At 42.9% G+C, this 25205-nt stretch overlaps 1 protein-coding gene across 3 annotated transcripts in view; it reads right to left on the reverse strand.

The window, feature by feature from the left end:
* LOC131683286 (uncharacterized) overlaps positions 1 to 21525 on the reverse strand; it is a 44984-nt gene extending 23459 nt beyond the window's left edge. Inside the window, exon 1 of one of the 3 annotated variants that reach the window (XR_009304478.1) lies at positions 21373 to 21525. Coding sequence is in view for 1 of the 3 variants with exons in the window: in XM_058965120.1 (XP_058821103.1) it covers positions 8974 to 12345 (3372 nt within the window). In the remaining 2 variants the exon portion in view is untranslated. Of the gene's footprint in view, positions 1 to 7952; positions 12614 to 21372 lie in introns of those variants that run through there. The other 2 variants (XR_009304473.1, XM_058965120.1) reach the window with 2 other exon arrangements.
* Positions 21526 to 25205: the final 3680 nt, after the last annotated feature.

Raw genomic sequence — 25205 nt, forward strand, 5'->3', positions numbered from 1 at the left:
TTATGCCAGTCATTTCAGCGACGAACAGGCAGCACTTCCTCCCGACAACCAAGAAGGGGAGGATGGAGAAATTTTGGGAGATTTGCTGAGTACAGACGTACCTGCAATAGACCTTTCTCGTCAAAAAATTTTATATACAGAACAGCTTCCGTTTTCATCGCTGGATCGATTCTGAATACTGTCACGTTAATTTGGTGTCTCTAACTATTGAAAAAATCAAAAATTCTTCGAACTGCCCATTTTACTCTGTATTCCCCTGTCCTATTTTACCTCGATTCTCCATACTTTTACACCATTTGGATGAACTTTGTGTGGGGAATATGAAATAAAGTTACGGCAGGTAGCTTATAACAAAGTTCCAGTAGCCTACCGCTCGCCGGCATCTATTTTAATCTGGCTATTCGCCGTTTTGTTTACTGGGTATGAAGAGTTCATTCCAATTTGTCAAACACATTGTTTTGACGTAGATGAACCCCAAAACAGTGTTGCAGAATATACCGATTCATCGAAATCTAAACCGCTTTTTAATTTCAATACCAATAAAATTACTAAAATACCGATTTATTTTTTCTTACCAAAAAATAACGATTTTCATATAATACGATCAATTAATATTACGTATTTTTAGAAAATGTCTTCACATTTCCACATCAAATCATCCGGAAATTGATTCAGCAATCTGCCAGGTTACTATCAAAATTTCAAATGAAGCTCAACAACCGATTCTGAAATCGATTGAGCTCGGTAGGTTTGATTACATAACATTAGAATGATCTATTATTTAAAACCAATAATTTGCAGGTAACTTTTGGTTAGCATACATCTTCACACCGATAAATACCTATTTTTTATTTAGAACTATACCGATGTTAGATTTGTCCAGTACCAGTAGAAAGTGGAAGTACTCCGGAGCAAACAGAGAGAAAATCGTTCCTATGTTCTCTTCTCTTTTTTCTTCTTCCGTTAGCAAGCTGGAGTATTTTTTGCTTCTGTTTGCTCCGGAGCAACTTCTGTGTACTATAGAACAAACTTAAAACCATCTGACAACGCTGCTCTAAAGTGAAAAGTGCTCTTCAAACATCGATGACATCTTTTTTGTTTTTTTTCCTTGTTTTCTCCAAAGAGAATAGGGAAAGAGACGAATAGTGTGAAGCCAAAAATACCTTATTGAGCAGACCAATCGTGCAATGTAAATAAACATTACTCACGCCTGAGTTGGAGGAGATAAGTATTGTACATCTATCAAAAAAGAAATTTCAATTTTCGTCAGAATTTGGTTTAATCGTGATTGTGAGGTGTATTCTAGAGTATATGTATGAGTAAAAACAAGCTCTAGAATTATTTCATCTCTTTGTTTCGAAATGCGCATCGTTTGATAAACAAATCCAACGATCGACAAAAGGTTTGTTTTCAAAATATAATAGGAGTCATTTAAAGTGCTGCCTGTGGAAGCGGTTGCCAAAATTTTAGTGTTGAAATCATCATAAAGGTAGTGTTGCCGTTTTGACTGATTTTCACTCTTCGTCTCTTTCCCTATTCTCTTTGGTTTTCTCTACCTATCTGTTACACGGAAACGAAAAACTACCTAAAATTGAGTTCCTTTGACTCAAACTCGTGGTATCGTGGGGGAACTTAAAATTTGGTAAACCGTGTTGAAGGTAGTTTCCATTTAACCACGGCAAAAATTACAACTCATTGATAGGTTTTTGATACTCAAATTTAAGTTGAATTTACCTAATTTTGAGTTCACCCCAAACAACTCAAAAGTACCTTCCTCCAAGGAAGACCTCGACTGAGTCGAATCTCTCTTTTTGTTTTTGACAACACTAATAAGTGCGAAAGCGACGCACAACTCAAAAGTAAGTTAAAAGAACTTATTCTGCAGGTTGTTTTATTTAACCGTGTATGTTTTTCATCCTGCCCAGGGTTACCACATATACAGATTATTCTGTATTTTACAGATTTTTCAAGATAATTTACAACCAAGATTCTGTATATACAGATTACAGATTTTTCGCTAAAATACAGATTTTACAGATTTTTGGTGTAGGTTAGTAGAACCCAGGCTATCAGAATTTCATATAACGCTTAAAAAGCATCCTATGCAGTTCAGACCTTAAGTAACCGCTAAAGGCTAGTATACAGTTCGAAAAACGTGTAATGGGATTTGGGTTCCTGTGTATTTTAAATGGAGCTCGGGATTTCAAATCTCGTGACTACACAAAAATGACAGTTTTCATGAAGTGTAAACCCAACCGCAGGAAACATCAGGAGATTTTAAAACTCTTCACACAGAAATCCGGCCGGGAGCAATTCAACACAAATTGTTTCTGATGGGGAAAATTGTATTTTTATTAGTTTTAAAATTCTGTGCTATTTTGATACTGTTGGTGCTTTTTAGAAGCAGCAGAACTTTTGTTTTGACAGTTTGGAGAGATCTCGACGGAAAATTTTCCCTGATCAAATCCTGACACAAATCCTGTGACCGATTTCCCGAACTGTAAACTAGTCATGGAACAAAAACGCCAAATTTAGAAATCATTTGTTCTACAGATAAAAAATAAAATCAATCTGATTGTTTTATTTGTGATCGGTTATCACAATTAATTTTTTGCTGTCAAAATATTGTTTTTTGGGAAACTTATAGTTAATTTTTGAATACAGATTTTCGATTCAGAATTATTCTCCCGCGATACAGATTTCCAGATTTTTTCACGAAAAAATACAGATTTCAATGTGGCAACCCTGATCCTGCCAAGGAATCCAAAAACATCAGCTGTTTTGCTTTCAAACTGAAGAAAAAACTACAGTTTAACTTCACCAGGCACAATCATCAGAATGAGATGCAGGAAAATATTTTCATTTTACCGTTTAGTATGAGAAACATTTTACAAATGATAATCGTGTATGCCCAAAAGGTATTTGTGCGGATCTGCGAATCCGGTTTTTGTGGAATAATTCAACCAAGGGCTATGATGTAGCAGCGGTGGAGAATAAGTCCAATCATACGGCTTCATCCCACCCCGGCAGCAGATGAGCGCTGGCGAATGTTCTCAGCCACCTGGAGGAGGAGGTTCAGCGTGGAAGAAATGTTACCAGACTTAGCCGATCTGCTGCCTGGACTTTTTTGATAATCTTAGAGATTGGGTGTGCAGATGGGCGGTTGGAGTTCTGGGAGGGAACGACTGGCAACTTTAAGGTAAATTGTATGGAGTCATTTGTTTTTTATTACAACTATTGACGGACGTTTCATTGCAGGGTATATATGAAGACAAAAACACCCACAACAATGGGGTAACTAACATAAAGCTCGCCGGTGACAAAGTGATAGTCGTTGAGTGGACGAATCGATTCTCTGAGACTGGAAACGTACACGCAAGGTTGTCAGATCGATTAAGGATTTACGTCTGCATATGGGCAAAGTAAGTTCTATGTTTCAAGCAATTTTTTAAGCTCACCTAGGGCACCGAACAGACAGATTTTACTTGTTATTTTAACATACTGTATATTCTAAGTCGTTTAATTTTCAGTCTGCAATAAGTATGTCATCAAGTGTCTTAATTCTTATTCTTTTTTAGCTCACGTACGCACCGGTTCGGCAGGAAGCATTAGTTTATTTCAGCAATCCGTCCACAACGTTGCCAGCTCAACATAACGCATCGTAGGAGGAGCTTCGATGTATCCTGGAGTTTCACCAGCAGCGTCACCGGTGACATGTTTGGAAGTGGCGGGTGGTACAGTCATGACGCAGCCAGGGCCACACTGTTAAAGTGTTCCGACTCGATACCTCTTGCCACCTATTGCAGTTCATCCTAAACGGTCATTGCGGTCCTATCACATGTATTTTCATAGACCAGTGGCAGGCCGAGATGGGCGCATCTGGTCGCCAGGATGGTGTGCTATGTGTGTGGGACTTGAACTAGAACAGCTCATACAAGACAATGGTTACGAGAGTGTTCAGCAGGCCGTTGGTAAGGAAGTGGATAATTTTTATAGTGTTGATTGTTGATAACAGGGTCATTTAATGGCGCCGCATTTAAATATAGAAAGTTACTAAATACATTTTGATAATAAACAAGACTTCTATTTACATTGCTTTCAATCAGATAATTTATGTTAGAACTTGCTTTTCCTCTTCTATTTTCCCATTACCGCCTCCAGCAAACGCGTGGATGCTTTCGGTCGCGGTAGAATCCTTAATTTTTCCTTTTCGCATGCTACCATTCCTTGACCTGTCGTGCAGCTTCTTGTGTCCCATCAAATGACTACGTTCAACGAATCTTTTTCCACACAAATCACAGCCATGGGGTCGTTCGCCAACATGCCTGCGATTATGCTGGGTCAAATGTGCTCTTCGAAGAAACTCCTGCTCGCAGAGGTCACATTTGTACGCGCGTTCGTTTGTATGGATTTGCATGTGCCGAGTCACGTGAGAATATTTTATAAACCCGCCACCACAGACTTTACATCTGAATTCTCTATCTTTGCTGTGGATAAGTTTGTGCTGCGTAAGTTCTTTAGATTCAAGAAATTTTCTACCACAGATGTCAAAACTAAATATTTCATCCGCAAGATTCATATCAATGTGAACACGCTGGTAACGTTTCAAACTGCTTCTTTCTACGTAGCCTTTGCCACAGATATCACACTTATACGGACGCTCGCCAGTATCCATGCGCATGTGGCGAGTGAGTTCAGCATGAATTCTTTGCCACAAATATCGCACTTGTGCGATCTCTCACCCGCATGGATAAGTTTGTGTCGCGTGAGACTACTGTTTTCGGTAAACTTCCTACTGCAGATATCGCAAAGCCTGATCTTTATGGGTAAGCCGGTGCTAATCCAATTGCTCAGAAGTGAAAAATTCTCTGCCACATATCCGACAACGGTGCCGTGGAGTACGGTCGCGTGCTTGCATGTACGCGCTTGTGAACTGCCAGGGGAATGATTGGTCACACATTCCGCATTCATAGGTTTTGTTGATGGTTGTTTGCAGTACGGTGACATGTGTGAAATTATCACCTGGACTTGCTCCCATTTGTTATGGGATTCGCTATTAACATGGAACAGTTATGCTTAGAGCACCAGATTCTAAAAGCGACCAATTTTGACCAATCACTGGAGACAGAATCACGCGTAACAATTAATAATAAATTAAATTATTGCTGAGTAATTTTTGTTGTACATGAATAAAACATACCTATTTTCTCGTTACCTATGGCTAAATAACCATTAAAAAGTTTATGTTGTCGCATTTTATAAACATTTATACTACTTTCAAGCGATCGATTTTTAAGATACGACTCGCATTTTAACCACCCCGTCACCGCGCCATTAAAATAAAAATAAGTCATACTCCTAATGAACTAATATTTATTAAAACATTTACTAAATAAAAACATAGACCTGATAGTTCGTTTGCAAAAAAAACACCGAAGCACAAAAAGTTGGTGTTAAAGCTTTATCTTTGATCCTAGTGCTGCAGAATTTTGCCAACATTTATACTATTTTTATTCAAAAAATTAAAGGGTTGTGTACAGGACACGACCACGGTGACATTAAAAATGTAGCTTTTTTCAAGAGCGTGCAAATGTATTTTATCTATCACACATATCGACTCAAGTTCTTGCTCACTCGCCTGTTTTTTATGTTACAATTTGCTATATAACCTCCCCATTAAAACATAATTTATTGAAGGTCTTTTAACGGTAATCTATTAATTAATCAAGTATCTCACTAGGTGATTGGCATTATTTGGCTAATCCATCTAGTAAAAATAGGCTGGTCTGTCCAGAAAATATATTTAAAAGAAAAGTTCCATATTTAGAACCGTGACGAGGAAGCCCACGCCCAGCAACGGAAATATACAGATTCTTCATGAAATATGAAATTTCATTTTCCATTTAAATTTTCAATAATGTATTAATGAACTTAAGTAAACAATCTTAAGGTTAAGTATTTCTTGATCGATTAGTGGTGAAAAAAATGAAATTATTTGATAAATTACATTGTTATGCAACGTTCGCACTACCAGTTAAAACGGGTTTTTATGCTATCTTGGTGACATTTTCTCTTGTTGCTAATTATTAAAACGTGTTATAACTCTGTAGTGTAAACATTGTATTATTAAACCAATTCTGCAGCGTTTTATGTTATATAGGTGTTTTATGTGGTAATAGGACTGACATAATTATATCTTCAGTACAGCGGTTTGTTGCATAATTTCAAACAGATATATTTTAAAATTTAAATTAGTATACCTAACCGTTCAATTTGTTGTATACTTTAAAACGCAATTAGAACTGTGTTTTAACTACATAGGGCAGGACAGATACTCTGACTGGATAAACTGGGAAAACAATTTTAAGTCCAGTAACGATTAAGACATGGCTTGAATTTGAATCGAAAAAGAACACCCGCCTAAACTGCTGCTGGGACGGTAAGTTCTGTTTTAAAATTTTCCGTTGTGTACAGTACGAAACAAAAGTGTTTGAAATTAGAAAACAAAAAGTTCTGCTGGGAATGTGATTGTTTCCGATGCAATTACACTCAGGTTTTTTTTACGCAGGGGATACAGGCCGTGCAAATGAAAACCGCCTAAATTTAAAAAAAACGCGTAAATGAAAACCGCGGAAATTTCAAAATTCGCGTAAAAAATACCGCGTAATAAAACCTGAGTGTACTCCCCTATATAAAATACTACGCTGCTGAACAGTGCAATAACTACAGAAGCACGTTGTCAGATGCCTTACTGATAAAAAACATATAACCAAAATATGAAACATATGAAAACCAATAGGCTCTTTACCCTAGGCAGCTACAATGCGCCGTAAACATGGATTAACAAGTTACAACGCACACGCATGCATAAAAATAAATATATTTTATTCAAACGCAACACTCTTAAGCAGCACACACCGTATTGAATTAAATCCAAACCACCCCACCCACCCACTTTGCAAATCATTCTGTGACACCGTGCTGGTACCCGAAAAATCCGCACACGGCCACCGCTGCCGAAAATGCATAGCGTCTACCGCTTATTGTAGTGCCCACACGCTGCAGCCATGATCTTACCCGTTCGACATAAGAACAAAAACTGATTCAAACGGGTACGCGTCACCTCTATTTATAAACTAACCGTATATGGTTTAGTCACACAGGTGCGAGCAGGGTTGCCACTATTTTTCGCAGAAAATCTGGCAGTTCAACTAAAAATGTCTGGCAAAATCTGTCACTTGACAGTGACCTCAAACTCATCGAAATTTGGTATACATTTTGATCTCCATAGAAGTGAATTTATCGAATAAGACCCAGATTTCCAAAATTTGTGTGATACTACTTCTATAGTTTAAAAAATCTGATAGAATAAGAGATTTGACTTTTTGCTAGAAGCTTTAAAAAAATCTGGCATAATGGTATCCCCGCTGGGTTGTAACGTAGAATTCAGAATATCTGGAAAAATCTGGCAAAATTTAAAAAATCTGGTAAAATGTCTGGCTTGAACGAATGTCTGTTCAGTTGGGAAAAATCTGGAAGATTCCAGATAAATCTGGAACATTGGCAACGCTGGGAGCGAGTGTGTGCAAATGCCAACGTTGCCGAAAATCGATAGCGCTTATTGCATCGCCCGGAGACGATGTTGTTCGTATGAGACAAGAGCAACAACTGATTTAAACGGACATGCGTCGCTTCTATTTATGACTTTTCGTCTTTCATTGAGTCACTAAGCTGCCCTCTTTTGACGGCTGTGTCTGAGAAATCTGCCTCACGAATGGTAATTTTCCCGTTTTTCGTGAACTTTTTAATTTTACCAATTTCCAAAAGTCTACTTTTATTGGGGAGATATTAAATTATTACCAATATTTAAGTTAGGTGTTTCTGAATCGGTTGGTGTATGAATGATTAAAATCCATCTAGTAATATCGGAGTTATAAGCGTGCAAACCTTACATAGTTTCGTTACATGGGAGATAGTTTAGATTTTAGAATGACACCTAGCCCCAGATAGTGGAGTAAGACATTTTTAATGTCAAAAAAGAATCACGTGAACATTATGTATATGAACTTCTAAATTTGGTAATTGTTACGAATCACACTAGGCCTGGCCTTGGGTACAAAATGATAACTGCTTGATCTCCCACGAGCATGGTCCTGCCGGAGTGTTTGCCTCGCCCGATACCGGGGCAGCCTGTCCTAGCGAGGCTGCCTCTTGTAAATCGGAACCGCTGAACATTCCGATGAGGGTATGTCCAACGGTATTACCGACGGAGCCGATCGCTACACTACCAGCAGTAGCTGCGATTTGAGCAATTAATCCAAGTGCCTGGTTGGGAGCTACCATTGGTGCAGCGACAGCCGTGTGTGACGCAGGCTGGACCATCGGCTAACTCGATTCCGGCGAGGTAGAGCAGCTGCAATTGGTGCGGACCTATGCAGCGATGTATATAATTTCAAGGACATCTGCAATGCAACTTCCAGTGATCATCAAAAGGTTTCGTGGCTAACGTTGTTGTTCGATAGCTCGGTGGGGTCCCCGGATCTGGTCAACTGCCTTCCGATCGGATGATGGGAGAACCGAGATGATGATGGTCCGATAGGTATGCGCAATATTCCAAGTGCGCTGGGATTAGGTGTAATTTCGGCCAAAGTACGTATAACACCTCACTTGGACTCAAACGACACTTTAATAATAACTATTTATTTTACACAACTAAACTAGTAAGTTACATTTAAACATAAATTCTTCCGCACTCGACGCTTGTTTAATCACTGCCAGATTCGTTCTCCCGCAGGTAAAGCTGTGTAGTGAAGCCAATTAATTTTCCCGCGCTGTTGAGCCGTTGGTAGCAGAAGCTCCGCTGGGTAGCAATCCAATTTGCATTACTCAGCACAAGGGGATGACAATGTTAATAGGGTTGGTTACCAACATCCTCGCCCCCCTGAAATGACCGGAGTTTCAGCCGATCACAAATCAGTCGTCTCGGTCGGTTTCTCCTTCTTCCGTCGAAGTTGCAACCGGTAGGATGCAGATTTTATCTACCGGTCTTTCCACCTTCCCGTTCGCCGTCCGTAGAGACACCACTCGTACCACACCATCCGGACCTGGGTGTGTTTCGATGATTCGGGCCATCCTCCAGCGTGTGGGTGGTAGGTTATCGTCTCGTATCACCACCAAACTGCCTTCCTTCACGCCAACAGGAGGTTTCCACCACTTGGTTCTTCCTTGTAGTTGGACCAGATATTCGGTCCTCCATCGTTTCCAAAAGTCTTGAAGTCTCCGTTGTACTGTCTCCCACAGATTTAGCCTCCCTATCGCTGTTTGAGTGTAGTCCGCCGATGGTACTGCTTGCATGGCCGTTCCGACCAGGAAGTGTCCTGGAGTCAGTGGTTGAAGATCGTTGGGATCATCCGAAAGTTGGGTTAGTGGCCGCGAATTCAAACAACACTCCACTTGGGTAAGTAGTGTTGCCATATCCTCGTAAGAAGCCGCAGAATCTCCTAACACCTTCAGCAGATGTGTTTTCGCCGATCGTACTGCAGCCTCCCAGAGGCCCCCAAAATGTGGAGCACCGGGTGGGATGAAGTTCCATTGCATTCCGACGTCCGCACACTCTTTCGCAACCGCATCATGATGCTCCTTGTTTTTCAGATTCTGTAGAAGCTCCTTCATCTGGTTCCTCGCTCCCACAAAGTTGGTGCCATTGTCAGACCACAGATTAGCACATTTGCCCCTTCGTGATATGAACCTCCGTAATGCCTGGATGAAACGTGCTGTCGACAAGTCCGTGACCAACTCCAGATGTGTCGCCTTTGTGGAGAAACAAACGAACACGGCCACATACGCCTTCACTGCTGTTCGTCGGTATCCTGGTCGCACATAAACGGGCCCGAAATAGTCGACGCCTGTCGTCGAAAAGGGTCTCGCTGCCGCTACTCTGGGTGCTGGTAATTCCGCCATAAATTGCTGTATCGCCTTTGGTTTCATGCGGTAGCACCGCATGCACTGATGACATACCGCTTTCGCTACGTTCCTTCCCCCAAGAGGCCAATACCGCAGCCGAATGGTACTCAACATTAATTGTGGCCCGGCATGCATCAATTTAGCATGGTAGTGACGCATGAGAAGTTTAGTTAGCATGTTTCTTGCAGGAAGCACGATAGGGTGTTTTGTATCCTCAGACTCTCTCGATTGCCCTAACCTCCCCCCTACCCGCAAGATACCGTTGGGTGCAATGAATGGATTATACCAACGTAACGGTGATGATCGTGGCATACTCTCTCCGTTGGTTAGCGCCTTGAGTTCGCTGCTGAATGATTCTGCCTGAACCTTCTGTAGAATTCTAAATTCTGCCCCTTGCAGTTCCGTTGTCGTTAGAGGACCGAACTGTCGCCTTTCCTTCTCCGTTATCCGTAGGTTGCTCAAAAAACGAAGCCAGTATGCCGTTCGTCGCACCATTACTGTATAGCTAGAAAATCGTAATATGTACCAATCGATGAAGCTGGTGTTCACGGTAGTTGTCACGAGTACGATACGCTTCCTCTCTTCCTCAACACCTTCCGATGACCAAACTTGTTGTCTGGGCCAATTCTCTGAGCTCGTAGATAGCCAACTTGAGCCCTTCCACCAAAGATGATTGTCTAGGATATCTTCAGGGGAAATTCCTCTCGAAATTAGATCGGCAGGATTGTGCTCGCCGGGCACGTGGTTCCACTGGCAGTTCTCCGTGAGTGATTGTATCTTGGACACCCGATTCGCCACAAAGGTTGTCCAAATCGAGGGCGATGCAAGCAGCCAACGTAGAACCGTGGAAGAATCAGTCCAAAAGAAAACGTCAGCCGGGCATCTGATGGATTTCCTCACTTTCGAATATAACTCCGCAGCCAACAAAGCACCACATAGCTCTAATTTAGGAATAGATTGTGTTTTTAACGGTGAGACTCGTGATTTCGATGATAATAAGGCAACCTTAATCCTTCCTAACGAGTCTTCGGTCCTGACGTAAGCACAAGCTCCGTAGGCCTTTTCCGACGCATCCGAAAATATGTGAATTTGAGTTGATTTTGCTTTCTCCAACACCACGAGCCGTTCAATATGAAGGTTATTGAGTAATGGTATCTGTTGGTGGAATCGTATCCATTCATCGCTAACGTTTGTAGGCAGTGGTGAGTCCCAGGACAATTGGGCCCCTTTCTCATCCTCCAATCGCCAGAGCAGCTGCATGAAAATTTTGGCACGAGTAATTACTGCTCCAATGAGCCCGAGAGGGTCAAACAGGGTGGCGATTATTGACAAAACCTTCCTTTTTGTCAGCTGGTCATCCGGCACAAGTGGTGTTGTCTGGAATTTGAACCGAAAGACATCCGTATGGGGCATCCAAATTAATCCCAATGTCTTAACCATAGGGTCGGTATCCAAACTGATTCCATCTGCTGCTTGAATCGAAAGTTCCTTTTCGGCAAGTCCTTCCAATACTGTTTTACAGTTGGATGCGAATTTTCGTAATCTAAAACCACCACAGTTTAGCATCTCTTGCAGCTGAATCCTCAACTCCCTTGCTGTGTCAGGATCGTCGGTTCCGGTAATGGCATCATCCATATAAAAGTCCTCTTGAATAGCAACCGAAGCCAACGGGAACCGAACTGCCTCATCCTTAGCCAGTTGCACCAAAGTTCTTGTCGCAAGAAACGGTGCGGGTTTGGTACCATAAGTAATCGTCGAAAGCTCATACGTCGACAACAGAGCGTCGGGTGAGGTGCGCCATAGAATAGATTGAAGGTGTCTGTCTTGAGGGCAAATGACAACCTGCCGAAACATTTTCTCTATGTCGGCAACTAACATTACTTGGCGAGTACGACAGCGTAAAATAATCGAACGAAGATCCTCTTGAATGACCGGGCCAACACATAAACTATCGTTCAGAGAAATGCCGGAGGTAGTTTTGGCCGAGGCGTCAAATACCACCCTCACCTTGGTTGTGGTACTTTCGTTCTTCACAACTGGATGGTGTGGAAGAAAACAGCGAGCGACGTCCTTACCTTCTTCCTGGGAAACCAATTTCATATGACCCAACGTCTCGTACTCTTGCATAAACAATATATACTGCTCTCGCAGACCTGTATCCCGAGCTAGCCGCCTTTCTAACTGCAAGAATCTTCTTTCTGCAATGACTCTAGACTCGCCCAACCTGGCTACCATTTCGTCATCTTTGGGGTAAGACACTATATACCGACCTGAGGATTCTCTCTGGGTTGTTTGTTTGAAATAATCCTCGCATCTTGCCTCTTCCGGAGAGTAGTTACTTCCCAAGTCAACCTCCTCGCATTCCCAGAACTTCTCCAACATATCGTCTAATCGACTCGTAAGCGCAACATCACACAAGACAGATTTAATAGGGCCATCCACTGAATATCGTCCTGTAACCACCCATCCAAAGACTGAGTCGACCAATGATGGTAAGTTCTCCCCCAATCGTATACGTCGGTCGCTCGAAAAGAATTCAAAAAATGATTCTGCTCCTAGCACTAAATCGACGGTTTCATCCTGCAGAATATTTGGATCTGCTAACTCTATTCCGCTAGGTATATTCCATTTGCTTGCGTCTATCGATGCTGTACACATTTGGGCTGCTATTTTGGGTAGCACCAACATTTCCATAGGCTGTTTGAAATCCGTGACCCGGGAGTGTACAAGCACAGTAATCTTTCCATGCACTCTTGTAGCCAAACCTTGGATCCCAATAACGTCGACCATACTGCTCTCCTCCTTGACCGTCAAAAGCCTTCTGACCCGTTTGCTGATCAGATTGCATTCAGCTGCGCTATCCAATAGTGCCCTTGCACGAACCTTGTGACCTTGACCGTCTTCCAAAACAACGATCGCTGTGAGCAGTAAAACACCCGTCGATGAAGTAGTGGTAGTGTTGCAGGATACAGTAGTAGTGGTCGCTAGGTTCACTACTCTTGAATCGGTTGACTCTTCACTTGTAACTGTTTGCTTCGGGTCAGTGTTGTTATTTGGCTTGCCTTCGGTCAATTTCCCCTTAAAACAAACGAGTGTGTGGTGTTTCGCCTTGCATTGCCGACAAGTGAACTTGGAATTGCACTCTCTTGCGTGGTGCCCTCGGCGAAAACAATTTCGGCACAGTGAGTTACTTCGTAAAAGAGCATCCCTTTCCGAAACCGGCATTTTTTGGAACGATTGGCATTGGTAAAGCAGGTGGCTATCCGAGCAAGCCACACACTTTCCAGACGTCGATGGTTGCTGAACCGTAGCATTGAAGGCTTTCACTGTGAGTGCCTTCTTTGGGTATTTTGATGGGGTTGGATCAATCTTCTGTTCAGCAGGCTTGTTGGGCATGGATTCCAAGATTCTAATCCGCCGCTGTAGAAAATCTGTGAGATCCTTTACGGTGTCGCTTTCCTTGGTGGAAGAAAATTCTTCCCAACTCCTCCTAGTAGTGTTGTCCAATCGTGAGCACAGCAGGTGTAATAGTAGCATATCCTTGTAGTCGGCTTGTTGCGGAGTGACCTGGTCCAAGGTCTTCACGATCCTCTCGAAGGCATCCAACAATGAATGAAGATCAGCTGCACATTCTCTTTTGGCGACAGGTAGCTCAAACAATGCTTGCACCTGACGTTTGCGAAGAACCTTCGTGTTCGAGTATCGCTTTGTTAACAGTTCCCATGCTACAGCATAATTTGCTTTGGTAAGGGGTAGAGAGTCGATGATGGCTAATGCTTCTCCCTCTAATTGACTGCGTAGGTAGTGAAATTTTTCTACTTCGGGAAGGTCTGCCTGCCAGTGTATAAGTGATGTATAAAGATCCCGAAACGTAAGCCATTCATCAATTTTACCACTAAATTTAGGCAGAGTTATTTGGGGCAATCGTACATGGTGAGTGGAACCGGGGGGGTTATTATCGAGAGAGCGAGTAGTCTGATTGAGTGCACTTGTGTCACACTCTTCCTTAATTTTATCGACTAGAAACGATTTCAATTCGTAGAACCGATTTTCAAAGTCGATCCGATCTTTAACGAAACCTTCCGTATCATCGGGTGCTTCATCGTGAGACTCTACATCGTCGATAGCCTCGTTCATCTTGTCCCACAATCGATCCAGTTGCTCTAGTCGAACGTTGACCTCCACTGCCTTAGTATCGACGCGGTATTGTTGCATAAACCGGTACATGTTGTTGAACGACGTTTGTAGTCCGCGAAGTTTAGTCTGCAGTGACTTCAGTGGTGGCAGCTTCTGTTTCGACGCAGCAGGCATATCGTGTTCCTCGAAAAATGAGACCAAAGTAGCAATGTTTGGTGAAGGTAAAGTGTTTGGAGAGCCAATTACCTGGTGGCTCATGAATCGAGCCTTGTATAATAAATAAAGATGCTCCTCGAACAAAATGTGTTGTGATCAGACCGTGTAAAGTGGTGAATTTGTCAGCAGCCTTATGCCACCGTCCGAGCACCAGTGAGTCCACTACAGGTGAGCGATGCTTTCAACTGCCCTGAAGCTGAGTGTGAGGGATTTTGAGTTGGGTTGATGTGGGTATCCCCGATGTTGGGTGACTCGCGTGATAGTAAATCCAAACGTCGAGATACGGTAACCTGTTTGTCCGTAGAACAAAAGACCACGAGCAGTACTGGGATTTTACGGATAAACCTTTGGAATCGCACTCACCGATTTTTCCAGAGGAATGAAGCCTTGTATTGTTGGATATTCCGCTGAAATTCCTTCGGTGATGCTACTGACGCCTTCAAACAAAATGGCGTATCTGTGCTCTGGTATGATGAATAGGCCCGCGAGTATACGGTACGAACGTTCCCTTGGTGTTCTTCGGATTGGTTTCCTTGGCCAAATCCGGTTCGAAGGACCAGTTGTTCGATAGCTCGGTGGGGTCCCCGGATCTGGTCAACTGCCTTCCGATCGGATGATGGGAGAACCGAGATGATGATGGTCCGATAGGTATGCGCAATATTCCAAGTGCGCTGGGATTAGGTGTAATTTCGGCCAAAGTACGTATAACACCTCACTTGGACTCAAACGACACTTTAATAATAACTATTTATTTTACACAACTAAACTAGTAAGTTACATTTAAACATAAATTCTTCCGCACTCGACGCTTGTTTAATCACTGCCAGATTCGTTCTCCCGCAGGTAAAGCTGTGTAGTGAAGCCAATTAATTTTCCCGCGCTGTTGAGCCGTTGGTAGCAGAAGCTCCGCTGGGTAGCAATCCAATTTGCATTACTCAGCACAAGGGGATGACAATGTTAATAGGGTTGGTTACCAACAGTTGTAATTCAGAAAAAAAACAAAACAAGTTGAATTGATCGCAACAAATAAAATCGCTTTCTTCAACGAATCGTGGACAAGAAAAATCCAAATGCCAAATTTAACGGAACATTGCCTAATGACGTCAAATAAAAATGAAAGCCTAGCGAGCTTGTTAATACAAGATATTCGCATTTAAAAATGAGCCAAATCAAGTTTCTCATACTGTGGTCGAATAATAAAAATTTCAAGTCTATGTAAACAAGCTCTGCGAACTGTCAAAAAAGTGAGGTTAAACATTTTCATCCAATGCTCTATAGCGAGAGGTTCATTTTAGTTTGTTTACATTGCTAATGAATTTTGTACTGCGACTCACCACTTCATTTACCGCGTTGCCAAGAACTTAAGTGAAAATATTCAAAGCAGTGCTGCCCAAACGCACATTTTAAGTCCCACCATTCTTGCTGAGGTGAAAAAAATATTCAACATTCTTGCATATTTAAAATTTAAAAAAATCATTAAAAAATCATGATAGCTCCAAAAAATCTCATTTTTACGGTAATGTTCTTATGAATGTGTAATCTTTCGATTAAAAATAAGAAAAACAGGTGTTAGGTCAGACGAGAAAGGTCTATTCCACAGGGATCCAATCCTTCCGATAACGAAGGATCTCTTTCCAAACAGCTCGTAGGAGACGACCTGTTGCGTGTCTTGTGCGAGATGAGGGACGAGATTCGACAATTGCGACAGCAATCCGACGATAATAAAGCCCTAGCGTCTCAGGGGTCTGATGCTTTTTCAAAAGCTACCGAAACGCTAATGGGCGGGATTGCTTCACTGACAACAATTTCGTCAGTTTTGAGAAAGACGGTTCAAGAAGTTGTCTCACTTCGTGAATCCGTGAATGAACTTCGGGCACTAGTACATCAGAAGGAAAGTGCTTCCGAGAAGGATCTGCAGACCGATCTGGAAGATTTGCGTTTGATGGACGTACCCGATTCATTTGATGCACCAGAAATGCCTCGCCCAACACTGGCGCCCAGTCCCGATCAATTTGTGTTGAAGCGAGGATTCTCGGGTCAACAAAATCTATGTCCATCACTTCCTATCGAGAAACCGAAACAGAATACTGGATTCACAGCCCCGTACCAAACTCAGAACCAGCCTTACGTTCCTGAATTGACCGAACAGCTGGCGGGACCATCATATCCGAACTTTTCGATATCCACCCATGCGGGAAACGGATCGATGGTGGCCCCCAGGAATTACTCGCGAAACCCGCAACGCGTCGCTGATTGGAAGATTCAGAAGTATGCTGGAACTGATGAAGGAACTGGACTTAATGAGTTTTTGGACACCGTAGCAAATTACGCTGCGTGTGAACAAATGTGCGAAGAAGAACTTTTCAATTCTGCGATGCATCTGTTCACTGGCAATGCTTTGACCTGGTATCAGGCTATGCGTGCGCAAAACCGGTTGTTTAACTGGAACCATCTTGTTTGCGAGCTCAAGGTAAATTTCGTACATCCTGAACTTGATGCTACGCTCAAAATGAAGGCTCTCCAGCGCCGGCAGATGCGTAACGAATCTTTCCAGGAATACTTCCTGGAAATGGAAAAAATATTTCGTGCTATGACGGTTCCAATGGCACCGAGCGAAAAACTCGACGTGCTTAAGCGGAACCTGAAAGCCGATTATAAACAAATGCTGATTCTCAGGCCAGTGAACACGCTTTCAGAATTGATGAGTCTTGGTAAATCGATCGACGCCTCCAAGACGCCGATTTATCAGAAAGTTTTCGGTTCTTCTCGGGAAGTTGCTGCTTATTCTGATAATCTACCACAAAACAAACAAGACAAAATAATCAAAACCAAAAGGGAGGTGGACAGAATAACGGCAACGCAAAATCCAAAACGTTTTGGAACAAGAATGCCAAACCGGCAGGTCTTGATTCAAGCAAGCCTCCTGACAACCAGAAAAAGAAACAGCAAGGGAATCAGGACGGCAAGAATCTCGAAGGAAACAATCAAAAACCGATCGAACCACCGCAGAAACCTATAATGTGTCTGGAGTATTTGGTGGAAAAGCATCGTCCTCCCGTGCTCGGCGTCTGCTACAATTGTGGAGACAAAGGACATGAATTTGAGGAATGCCGGAAACCAAATCGAGTCTTCTGCATCGTGTGTGGTTTTAAAGGATTTGATGTTTCTCGTTGCCCTTACTGCCTAAAAAACGGGATCAGAACCAACTGAAGTCGCAGTTGGCAGTAAAGCAGCGCTCCAAAGAACAACTAACAATCCATCCCCAGATTTACGACAGTTTTCGACCGGCTCGTGATGAGGACTATGATAATTCGTTGTCTGTCGAAACCATCGTCCTTGACGACCCGTTCGATAACCGTCCATTTGCAATAGTCGCTGTGTACGGCAAATCCTTCAAAGCCTTGCTCGACAGTGGTAGTAACGCCACAATTATAACTAAAAAGCTATACCGAAAGTTTTCGAAAAGTCCCTTGAAAAGGTTGGAACGACCATTCGAACTACGTTCTGCAAATGGTCAATCCTTACCAATCATTGGACAAGCGTATCTCTCGTATACTTTTCAAAATTTGACAAAGGTCCTATGCACTCTTGTAGTAGAGCATCTGACCGTCAACTCCATTCTAGGTATGGACTTTTGGCGCACCTTTGGGATTTCTCCTGAGATACAAACCTGTGCTCTGTTGAACTCAGGTCAGGAATCAGAAGACGATGAAGAAGATGAAGTAACGCGTGAGTCGATACTCACTTCGGAACAGTTAGCGCGCGTAGAAGAAGTAAAGAAGTGTTTCCAGGCAGTAGAGCCCGGAAAGCTAAGCCCAACCTCATTCACAGAGCACAGGATTGTCATCAAAGATGAATTCCAAGGTGCGGCACCCGTTTGCCGATATCCTTATCACATGAGCCCAAAGAAGCTGTCAAAGGTCTGGGAAGAGGTTGACCGATGGCGGTCTATGGGAATTATCGAGGAGTCTGATTCGGATTGGTCGCTTAATATTGTGGCGGTCACGAAACCAGACGACTCAATTCGCCTTTGTCTAGACGCTAGGCCTCTCAATGAGCGTACTGTACGGGATGCATACCCTCTGCCCCACCCTGGGCGAATATTGGGCGGCTTACCCAAGGCGAAGTACCTGTTTACCATAGACTTGAAGGAGGCCTTTCTCCATGTACCCCTGGCTAAGGATAGTCGCAAATATACCGCTTTCAGTGTTCCCGGCAGGGGTATGTTCCAATTTACCCGTCTACCATTTGGTCTCGTCAACAGCCCCGCTACTCTGGCGCGACTGATGGACCAGGTTCTAGGACGAGGTAAATGGGAACCTTACGTTTTCGTCTACCTAGATGACATCATCGTGGTAAGCGAAACGTTCGAGCATCACATACGGTTGCTCAAAGCAGTGGCCGATTGTCTAGCAAGAGCCAATCTAACCATCAATTTGGAAAAATCCCGTTTTGGAGTCCCCGAACTAAAGTTTCTTGGTTATTTGTTGAATCGGGACGGACTCAAGGTCAATCCTGACAAAATTCAGCCGATTCTCGACTACGAGAGACCGGTTACCGTGACGAAACTTCGTCGTTTCCTCGGGATGTGCGGTTATTACCGCCGTTTCGTTGATCGGTTCAGTGAGGTCACTGCTCCCTTGACCGATCTGCTCAAAACGAAAACCAAGAGCTTAGTTTGGAACTCCGAGGCAGAACTCGCGTTCCTTAAAATTAAGGAACTTCTAGTCACTCCTCCAGTTTTAGTCCCACCAGACTTCTCCAAAGAATTCATTCTTCAGACAGACGCTAGTGACGTAGCAGTCGCTGCTGTTCTGGTGCAGGAGTATCCCGAGGGTGAGAAAGTAGTTGCTTACTTTTCGCACAAACTGACCACTCCCCAAAGGAACTATCATGCACCTGAAAAGGAAGGTCTGGCGGTGATAATGGCGGTTGAACACTTTCGAGGTTACTTGGAAGATTATCATTTTCGACTGGTCACTGATTCGTCAGCGATTACATGGATACTGAAGACTAAATGGAAAACCAGTTCACGTTTGAGTCGTTGGAGTTCAGAATTGCAACTCTACGACATGTCTATTGAGCACCGGAAAGGCAAGGACAATGTCGTTCCAGATGCGTTATCCCGGGCCGTAGCAGCCGTTTCCGCTTTGTCCACCTCAGACTGGTACTGTTCCATGAAGTCCAAAGTTATCCAAAATCCTGACGACTATGCCGACTTCAAAGTAGAACATGATCAACTTTTCAAGTATGTAAACTCGAAAGTTGTTCCGTGCGACTCGCGGTTCAGTTGGAAACTCGTCCCAGCACCCGAGTTCCGTCAAGATTTGATTCAACGTACCCACGAAAATTTGCTTCACGTGGGATACGATAAAACGATCCACGAAGTGCAGTTACGATATTACTGGCCTCGTATGGGATCTGAAGTACGAAAGTTTATTCGAGAATGTGGGACGTGCAAGGAAATCAAAGCTCCTTTCGTCCCAGTCCAGCCCGAAATGGGTAAGTCGCGTGCGACTAATGCACCATGGCGAATGGTTTCTGTGGACTATATTGGTCCTCTTCCAAAAAGCAAACGTGGCAATCAACACTTGCTTGTCGTCCTCGACGTCTTCAGTAAGTACGTCATGTTAACCCCCGTTCGCAAAATCACTAGTACGTCACTCTGTACGATACTGCGCGAACAGTGGTTCAATCGCCATGGTAGCCCGGAAATTCTGCTAAGCGACAATGACTCCACTTTCACCTCGAAGGAGTTCAGTCAATTCATAAAAGAAACCAACGTCAAACATTGGCTGAACTCCCGCTATCATTCGCAGGCTAACCCAGTGGAGCGAACAAATCGCTCGATAAACACCGCAATCCGGGCATATGCTCGAACCGAGCAGCGCAACTGGGATGTCCACATCACCGATGTGGAGCGCATCCTAAATACTACCGTTCATTCCTCCACTGGGTTTAGTCCACATTTCATTATACACGGGTGTGAAATGGCATCTGCCGATGACTTCAGCAGGATTTCCGGTGAGGGTGACCTAGAAACAAGACACCAACAGATAGACAAAATCCGGGAGATTGTGGTCAAAAATTTGGCAAAGGCAAGCGAGGCCATTCGACATCAGTACAACTTGCGTCATCGAAAGTTCTCCAAACCTTTTGAAACAGGACAAATGGTATACCGTCGAAACATGAAGTTGTCGAATGCACTCGAGTCTTACAATGCTAAACTTGGACCACAATACTTACCGGCAAAAATTGTCTCAAAAAAAGGTGTATCCTCCTACGAGCTGGAGGATTTAGCAGGTAAAAATCTCGGAGTTTGGCCAGCAAATCTCCTTAAACCAGCATAAAAACTTTTCCGTGCCGTCTGTGGACTGACGGTATGCTTTTATATGGATTACTCACTTGGGAGTTTTCCAAAAGCAGCCGTCAGTTCCCGACGGCAACACGGACTTTGGCCCGAATAAAAAAAAAACAATAAACATTTCTACATCTTCTCTATTTTTATTGTGGAAGACCAACTCTGCCGCGAGAAGGTTCTTCAACACCTTCTTGCAATTTTTCAGAGCCACACTCTCGCAGTGTGGTAAACAAACACTCGCACGAAATATATGCTCCGGCCCCGATGACGACTACGGTAGGGTGGAATACTCTATTAAAAAAAACACTAATCTTATACCGTGCCGTTCTCCCGGGCACCGGACGCATCTAAATACACTACCTGCCGTGTTCGGCAAACAAATACAAAAAAATTCTTTTGCGCCCCACTCGCGCAGTGAGGTAACCAAATTATCCACTAATTTGCTTTGCTCCGGCGGTCGAGACGGTTACGGTAAACAAAACTTTCTTACCAAACCAGTACCAGTGTTTGGAAGAAACAAAACGAACCTATCGTACCGTCTTTTCACCGCCGGATGCATACACATCATTCTTCTGCCGTGTTCGGCAACATAAAATTTTTCAAAAACCCCTTTCTGTGGGGAACACTCGCACCTACGGGTGCACTAAATTATATAAAATTTCTCCTTATTTGGGTCACTATATAAAAAAAACCACCTTTCCCCTCTTCGCCGGGGACACTTCGTTCGCGTGAGTGGTTCCACTACTCCGGGACCGACCGTAAACGGAATAATAAAAACAGTTTGCGAACCGATTTCGCGAACTGTTTTGTTTTTATTTATATTTTGAGGATGATTCATTCATCCATTCAGATGGATGAAAATATCTAGGATAGGATCCGCCAGCTCTGTCTTCTGTTTTTGAACCAATTCTGAACCAGCTCGTGATTGGACGAAAGTGACATAGGCAAACCTTCGGCTTGGAAACTAAAAGTACCAAAGGGCTGCTTGGAAGTGTTGTCATATTGTGATATCAAACATAAAACGACGATTGTTAACCGTGTTGATTTTTTTGTTTTCTCGAGATACCGCTTTCTTTCTATAACATCCGTCTGTAATTATGAAGTACAGGCATTATTTGGCAGACGAAATTCCCGAGAGATCCGGTAGCGCGGTTATCGTGGATTCTGTTCTGTGTGCGGAGTAATGCGGAAATGCCTCTTTTCGAAATCAACAGGCTGTGTAGCGTAAGTATGAAAATATTTTGAACATCATGTAAAAATTGTCTTTGTTCCAGTACCGAGTAAATTGGAAGTACTGAGCAAACAGGGAGAAAGTTATCCCGGAAGTCGCTTCTTGTTCTTCCTTTGGTATTATCGATACAGTTGAATTGTACAGTTTTCAACTGAATCGATCATCGGTGTAAATAGGAGAGTGTATTCTCTACTGCTGTTTTCTCCGAAACAATCACATGTAAAAACCTATACATTCCTCCAAAACAAAAATTGAACCTTGCAGAAAAGTAGTTTTAGAATATTTAAAATAAATCCGAACAGAGAAAATTATTCTTGTGACAGAGGTTGCTTGACTCAGAGAGCAACTTACAAAAATGAAGAGGCGTGAAGATATTTTTCGTAATGTCCAACAACGAATATATATTATTTTGTTTTGCTGTATTCCGATGGAAAAAACGTTATGATCGTTTAAATGCGGATATAAAGACTAAATCTTTGATTTTTCCATGAAATTGGTACATAATATAGAATATTTTAATCAGAACAAATATACGACCGAAACAAAACAAATATTTTGGCAACATTGGTCGAGTGGGGGTATGTCGTTTTCAACAGGGATTAGTAAAATATAAGAAGAAGCCAGCTGGCGGATCCTATCCTAGGAAAATATCATCATCAATTTTGACAGTTTCCCCAACGTTCGCATCAATGCTCTGCATCATGCAGGTGTAGCCCGATTTGGATCAGAGTAGTGTGAGTGGAAGAGCGAATGGGGTAAAACGATACCGCGTCTTCGATTTCGAATCAAATAATAAAATTTTATTTCGCATAATTTTGGGTTTGTGGTTAAACCTGGGATGGTTCGTTTGATTCCAGCGGGAATCATTTCGAGATTTTTAAATTATGCGAAAGACATTCTTTGGTCCCTCTCAAACGTTTCTTTTCCAATGTACGAAGCGTTTTGAGGCGAAAAGGGACGAATATACAAACTTTAGTCCGGAATGTCTGTGAGTGGGAGAAATGATAACGTGTTAAGCGGTATTGTATGAGTGAATGTATGAGTGTGGAATCGAACAGAGTGAATGAGTGCATGTGTGAATGATAAGATAACATTCCCACTGAGACGTCCAAAAAATTGTTTCAAAATCGTTCAACACGGGTCCAACGATGGACGTTTGTTGAACGGTTATTTGGACGTTGTCCAGATTGGTCCAACGAACGTCCGTCATTGGACAATTTTTAAACCAACCGTTCTTAGAGGGTTGTTTTGGGGTTAATTCGAAGTGCTTATCGGAATGTGAATGATCGAGTAGGCCAGTGATTGAGGATGAATGAATGGGATAATTGTATATGAATGTATTTGGATTGAAACCCCAACACAAGCGTGTAGTACTGGTACCGTAAGAACACGAGGCATTTCTGGACAGTCGAGGAAAAAAACGAACAAAATAATGCCGACAACCGTTCCCCTGCAAGTTGGAAGATTGTAAATTGTCAATGTCACTTGCAGAATTTTAGGAATATCGAGTTGTTACCGATCCTGTTTTCGGATTGGATTTAGGGTTCAACCCATAACCGAATAGTGACAATGGCTGACAACCTCTCGCTTCGCGTATGCTGTCAGTATTATCAGACCCAACACAGTCAAACAGTTCACCGATGAGGACATCCGGTCGATTAGATTTTTGTGATGAATATTATTGATAAATTGCGGAAGAAATTGTTAGGGTTAGTTAGTTTTTCTTTATTTATTGATTCATTTCGTTATTATTATAGTATCGGTGTTAGGTGTTAGGTTAGAAAAAAAATTGTTTCCAATTTTTTTCCACCCGGTCTGGGCGAGATTGTAACCCGCCAGGGTAACAATTTTGCGCTGGGTGGAAATATACCCTTTTTTGCGTATACACTCCGTAGAGTGTATTATTTACGTAAAATTATGCTCACCGCTGTTCGGTACCGTTCACATTTAGTTGTAAATTTTTGTTCATTTTCGCGTTTGTGAACGGTTTTTTTCGTACAGATAGGTTAGATAATTTTTGTTTTCCGTTTGTGAATTAGTAACATAGGGTTTAGGTAGGTCTCCGCTCTCCTCTCGCTGTAAAAGTCATTGCTAACTATGCTGTACCATGGCAATGACAGCTATGCGGCGGTGTGTTTTTTGGTGGTTGTTTGGTGGAGTGAAAAGGCGGCCATCGAGATGGGCAGATAGTGACGGACCACAGCCACGAACAGACGTTCGAAAACCGTATTTCTTTTTTTCGGGACAGTTTCCCGCCACCGTAATAAAAGTGCAGTGCGCGCGTGCGGCGGCAAATTAAAGCCGTCAGTGTATCGGTTTGTGGTCCGGGCATTCGGAAAAGTCCTGGTGTACGGTCGCCGAAACAGGAAGCTAACTACCAAGGAGCCACTCGCTTCCTCGGCTAACCAAAAAGGACCCAGGTAACACCAGTGCCGTTCTCACTGTGGAGGATTAGCCGAACGAGCCTAGCTCTCCTCCACAGTTAATCGTAAAGGAGAACGAAGCAGGGCGGACAAAGGTAGGTTACTGCGGAACCTACCTGGGCCATTCACGGGGAGTGAGTGGACCCGGCGATTATTCGCCCCGTCGCTAGGGAGGTTCCAACAAAAGAGCCTTGCTCACCTCCCTGGCTAATTGCAAAGGACCGCTGCCGGAGCAGCCAACGATACCAGCAGGAGAACTCGGCCGTTGGAGTCCCGGCCGGTCGGAAAAACCCGTCGCCTTTCCGCCGTCATCAGCAGCAGACCGTAAGGAACGACCAGCAGAGGAGAGTTTCGGGAGAATAAACGGTAAAGTTAGAATTTATTTGTTTTTTCCTCTTTTTATTTGTTATTGTACGAAAATCCGAAATTCCGGTAGGAGCACCTAGGCCGCCCTGAAAAGCAGGGTACGCCGGGCAAACAAGAACCCGAGTAGTGGGCAAACCCCTACTTACAAGTATTTGTCATGATACTACAGTTTAGTATTACTGATCTCATCGTTATTACTACTATTGCTTGTGGCACCAAAAACTGGATTCTAACCGCACTGCGCACTTACCATTCTTCCATTAAATTCTTCTCATAGACGGGTTAGTTCGACTGGTCTGTCTATGAAAGTACCATCTCTATCACTTGAAATACATATTTTTTGACAGCTCGCAGTTTTGAGTAGTGATGTCTGATTTTTGCAAATAATCGAGTATCCGTTAATCGAATAATTTTTGAGAGCATGATTAATTCATTCGATTAATCGACCAAGATAATCGATTAAAATCAATAATCGATTATTTAGTAAAAGGGTAGCTCGACACATTTT

Source organism: Topomyia yanbarensis, chromosome 2, assembly GCF_030247195.1.
Source record: "Topomyia yanbarensis strain Yona2022 chromosome 2, ASM3024719v1, whole genome shotgun sequence".
Classification (NCBI taxonomy): Eukaryota; Metazoa; Arthropoda; class Insecta; order Diptera; family Culicidae; genus Topomyia; species Topomyia yanbarensis.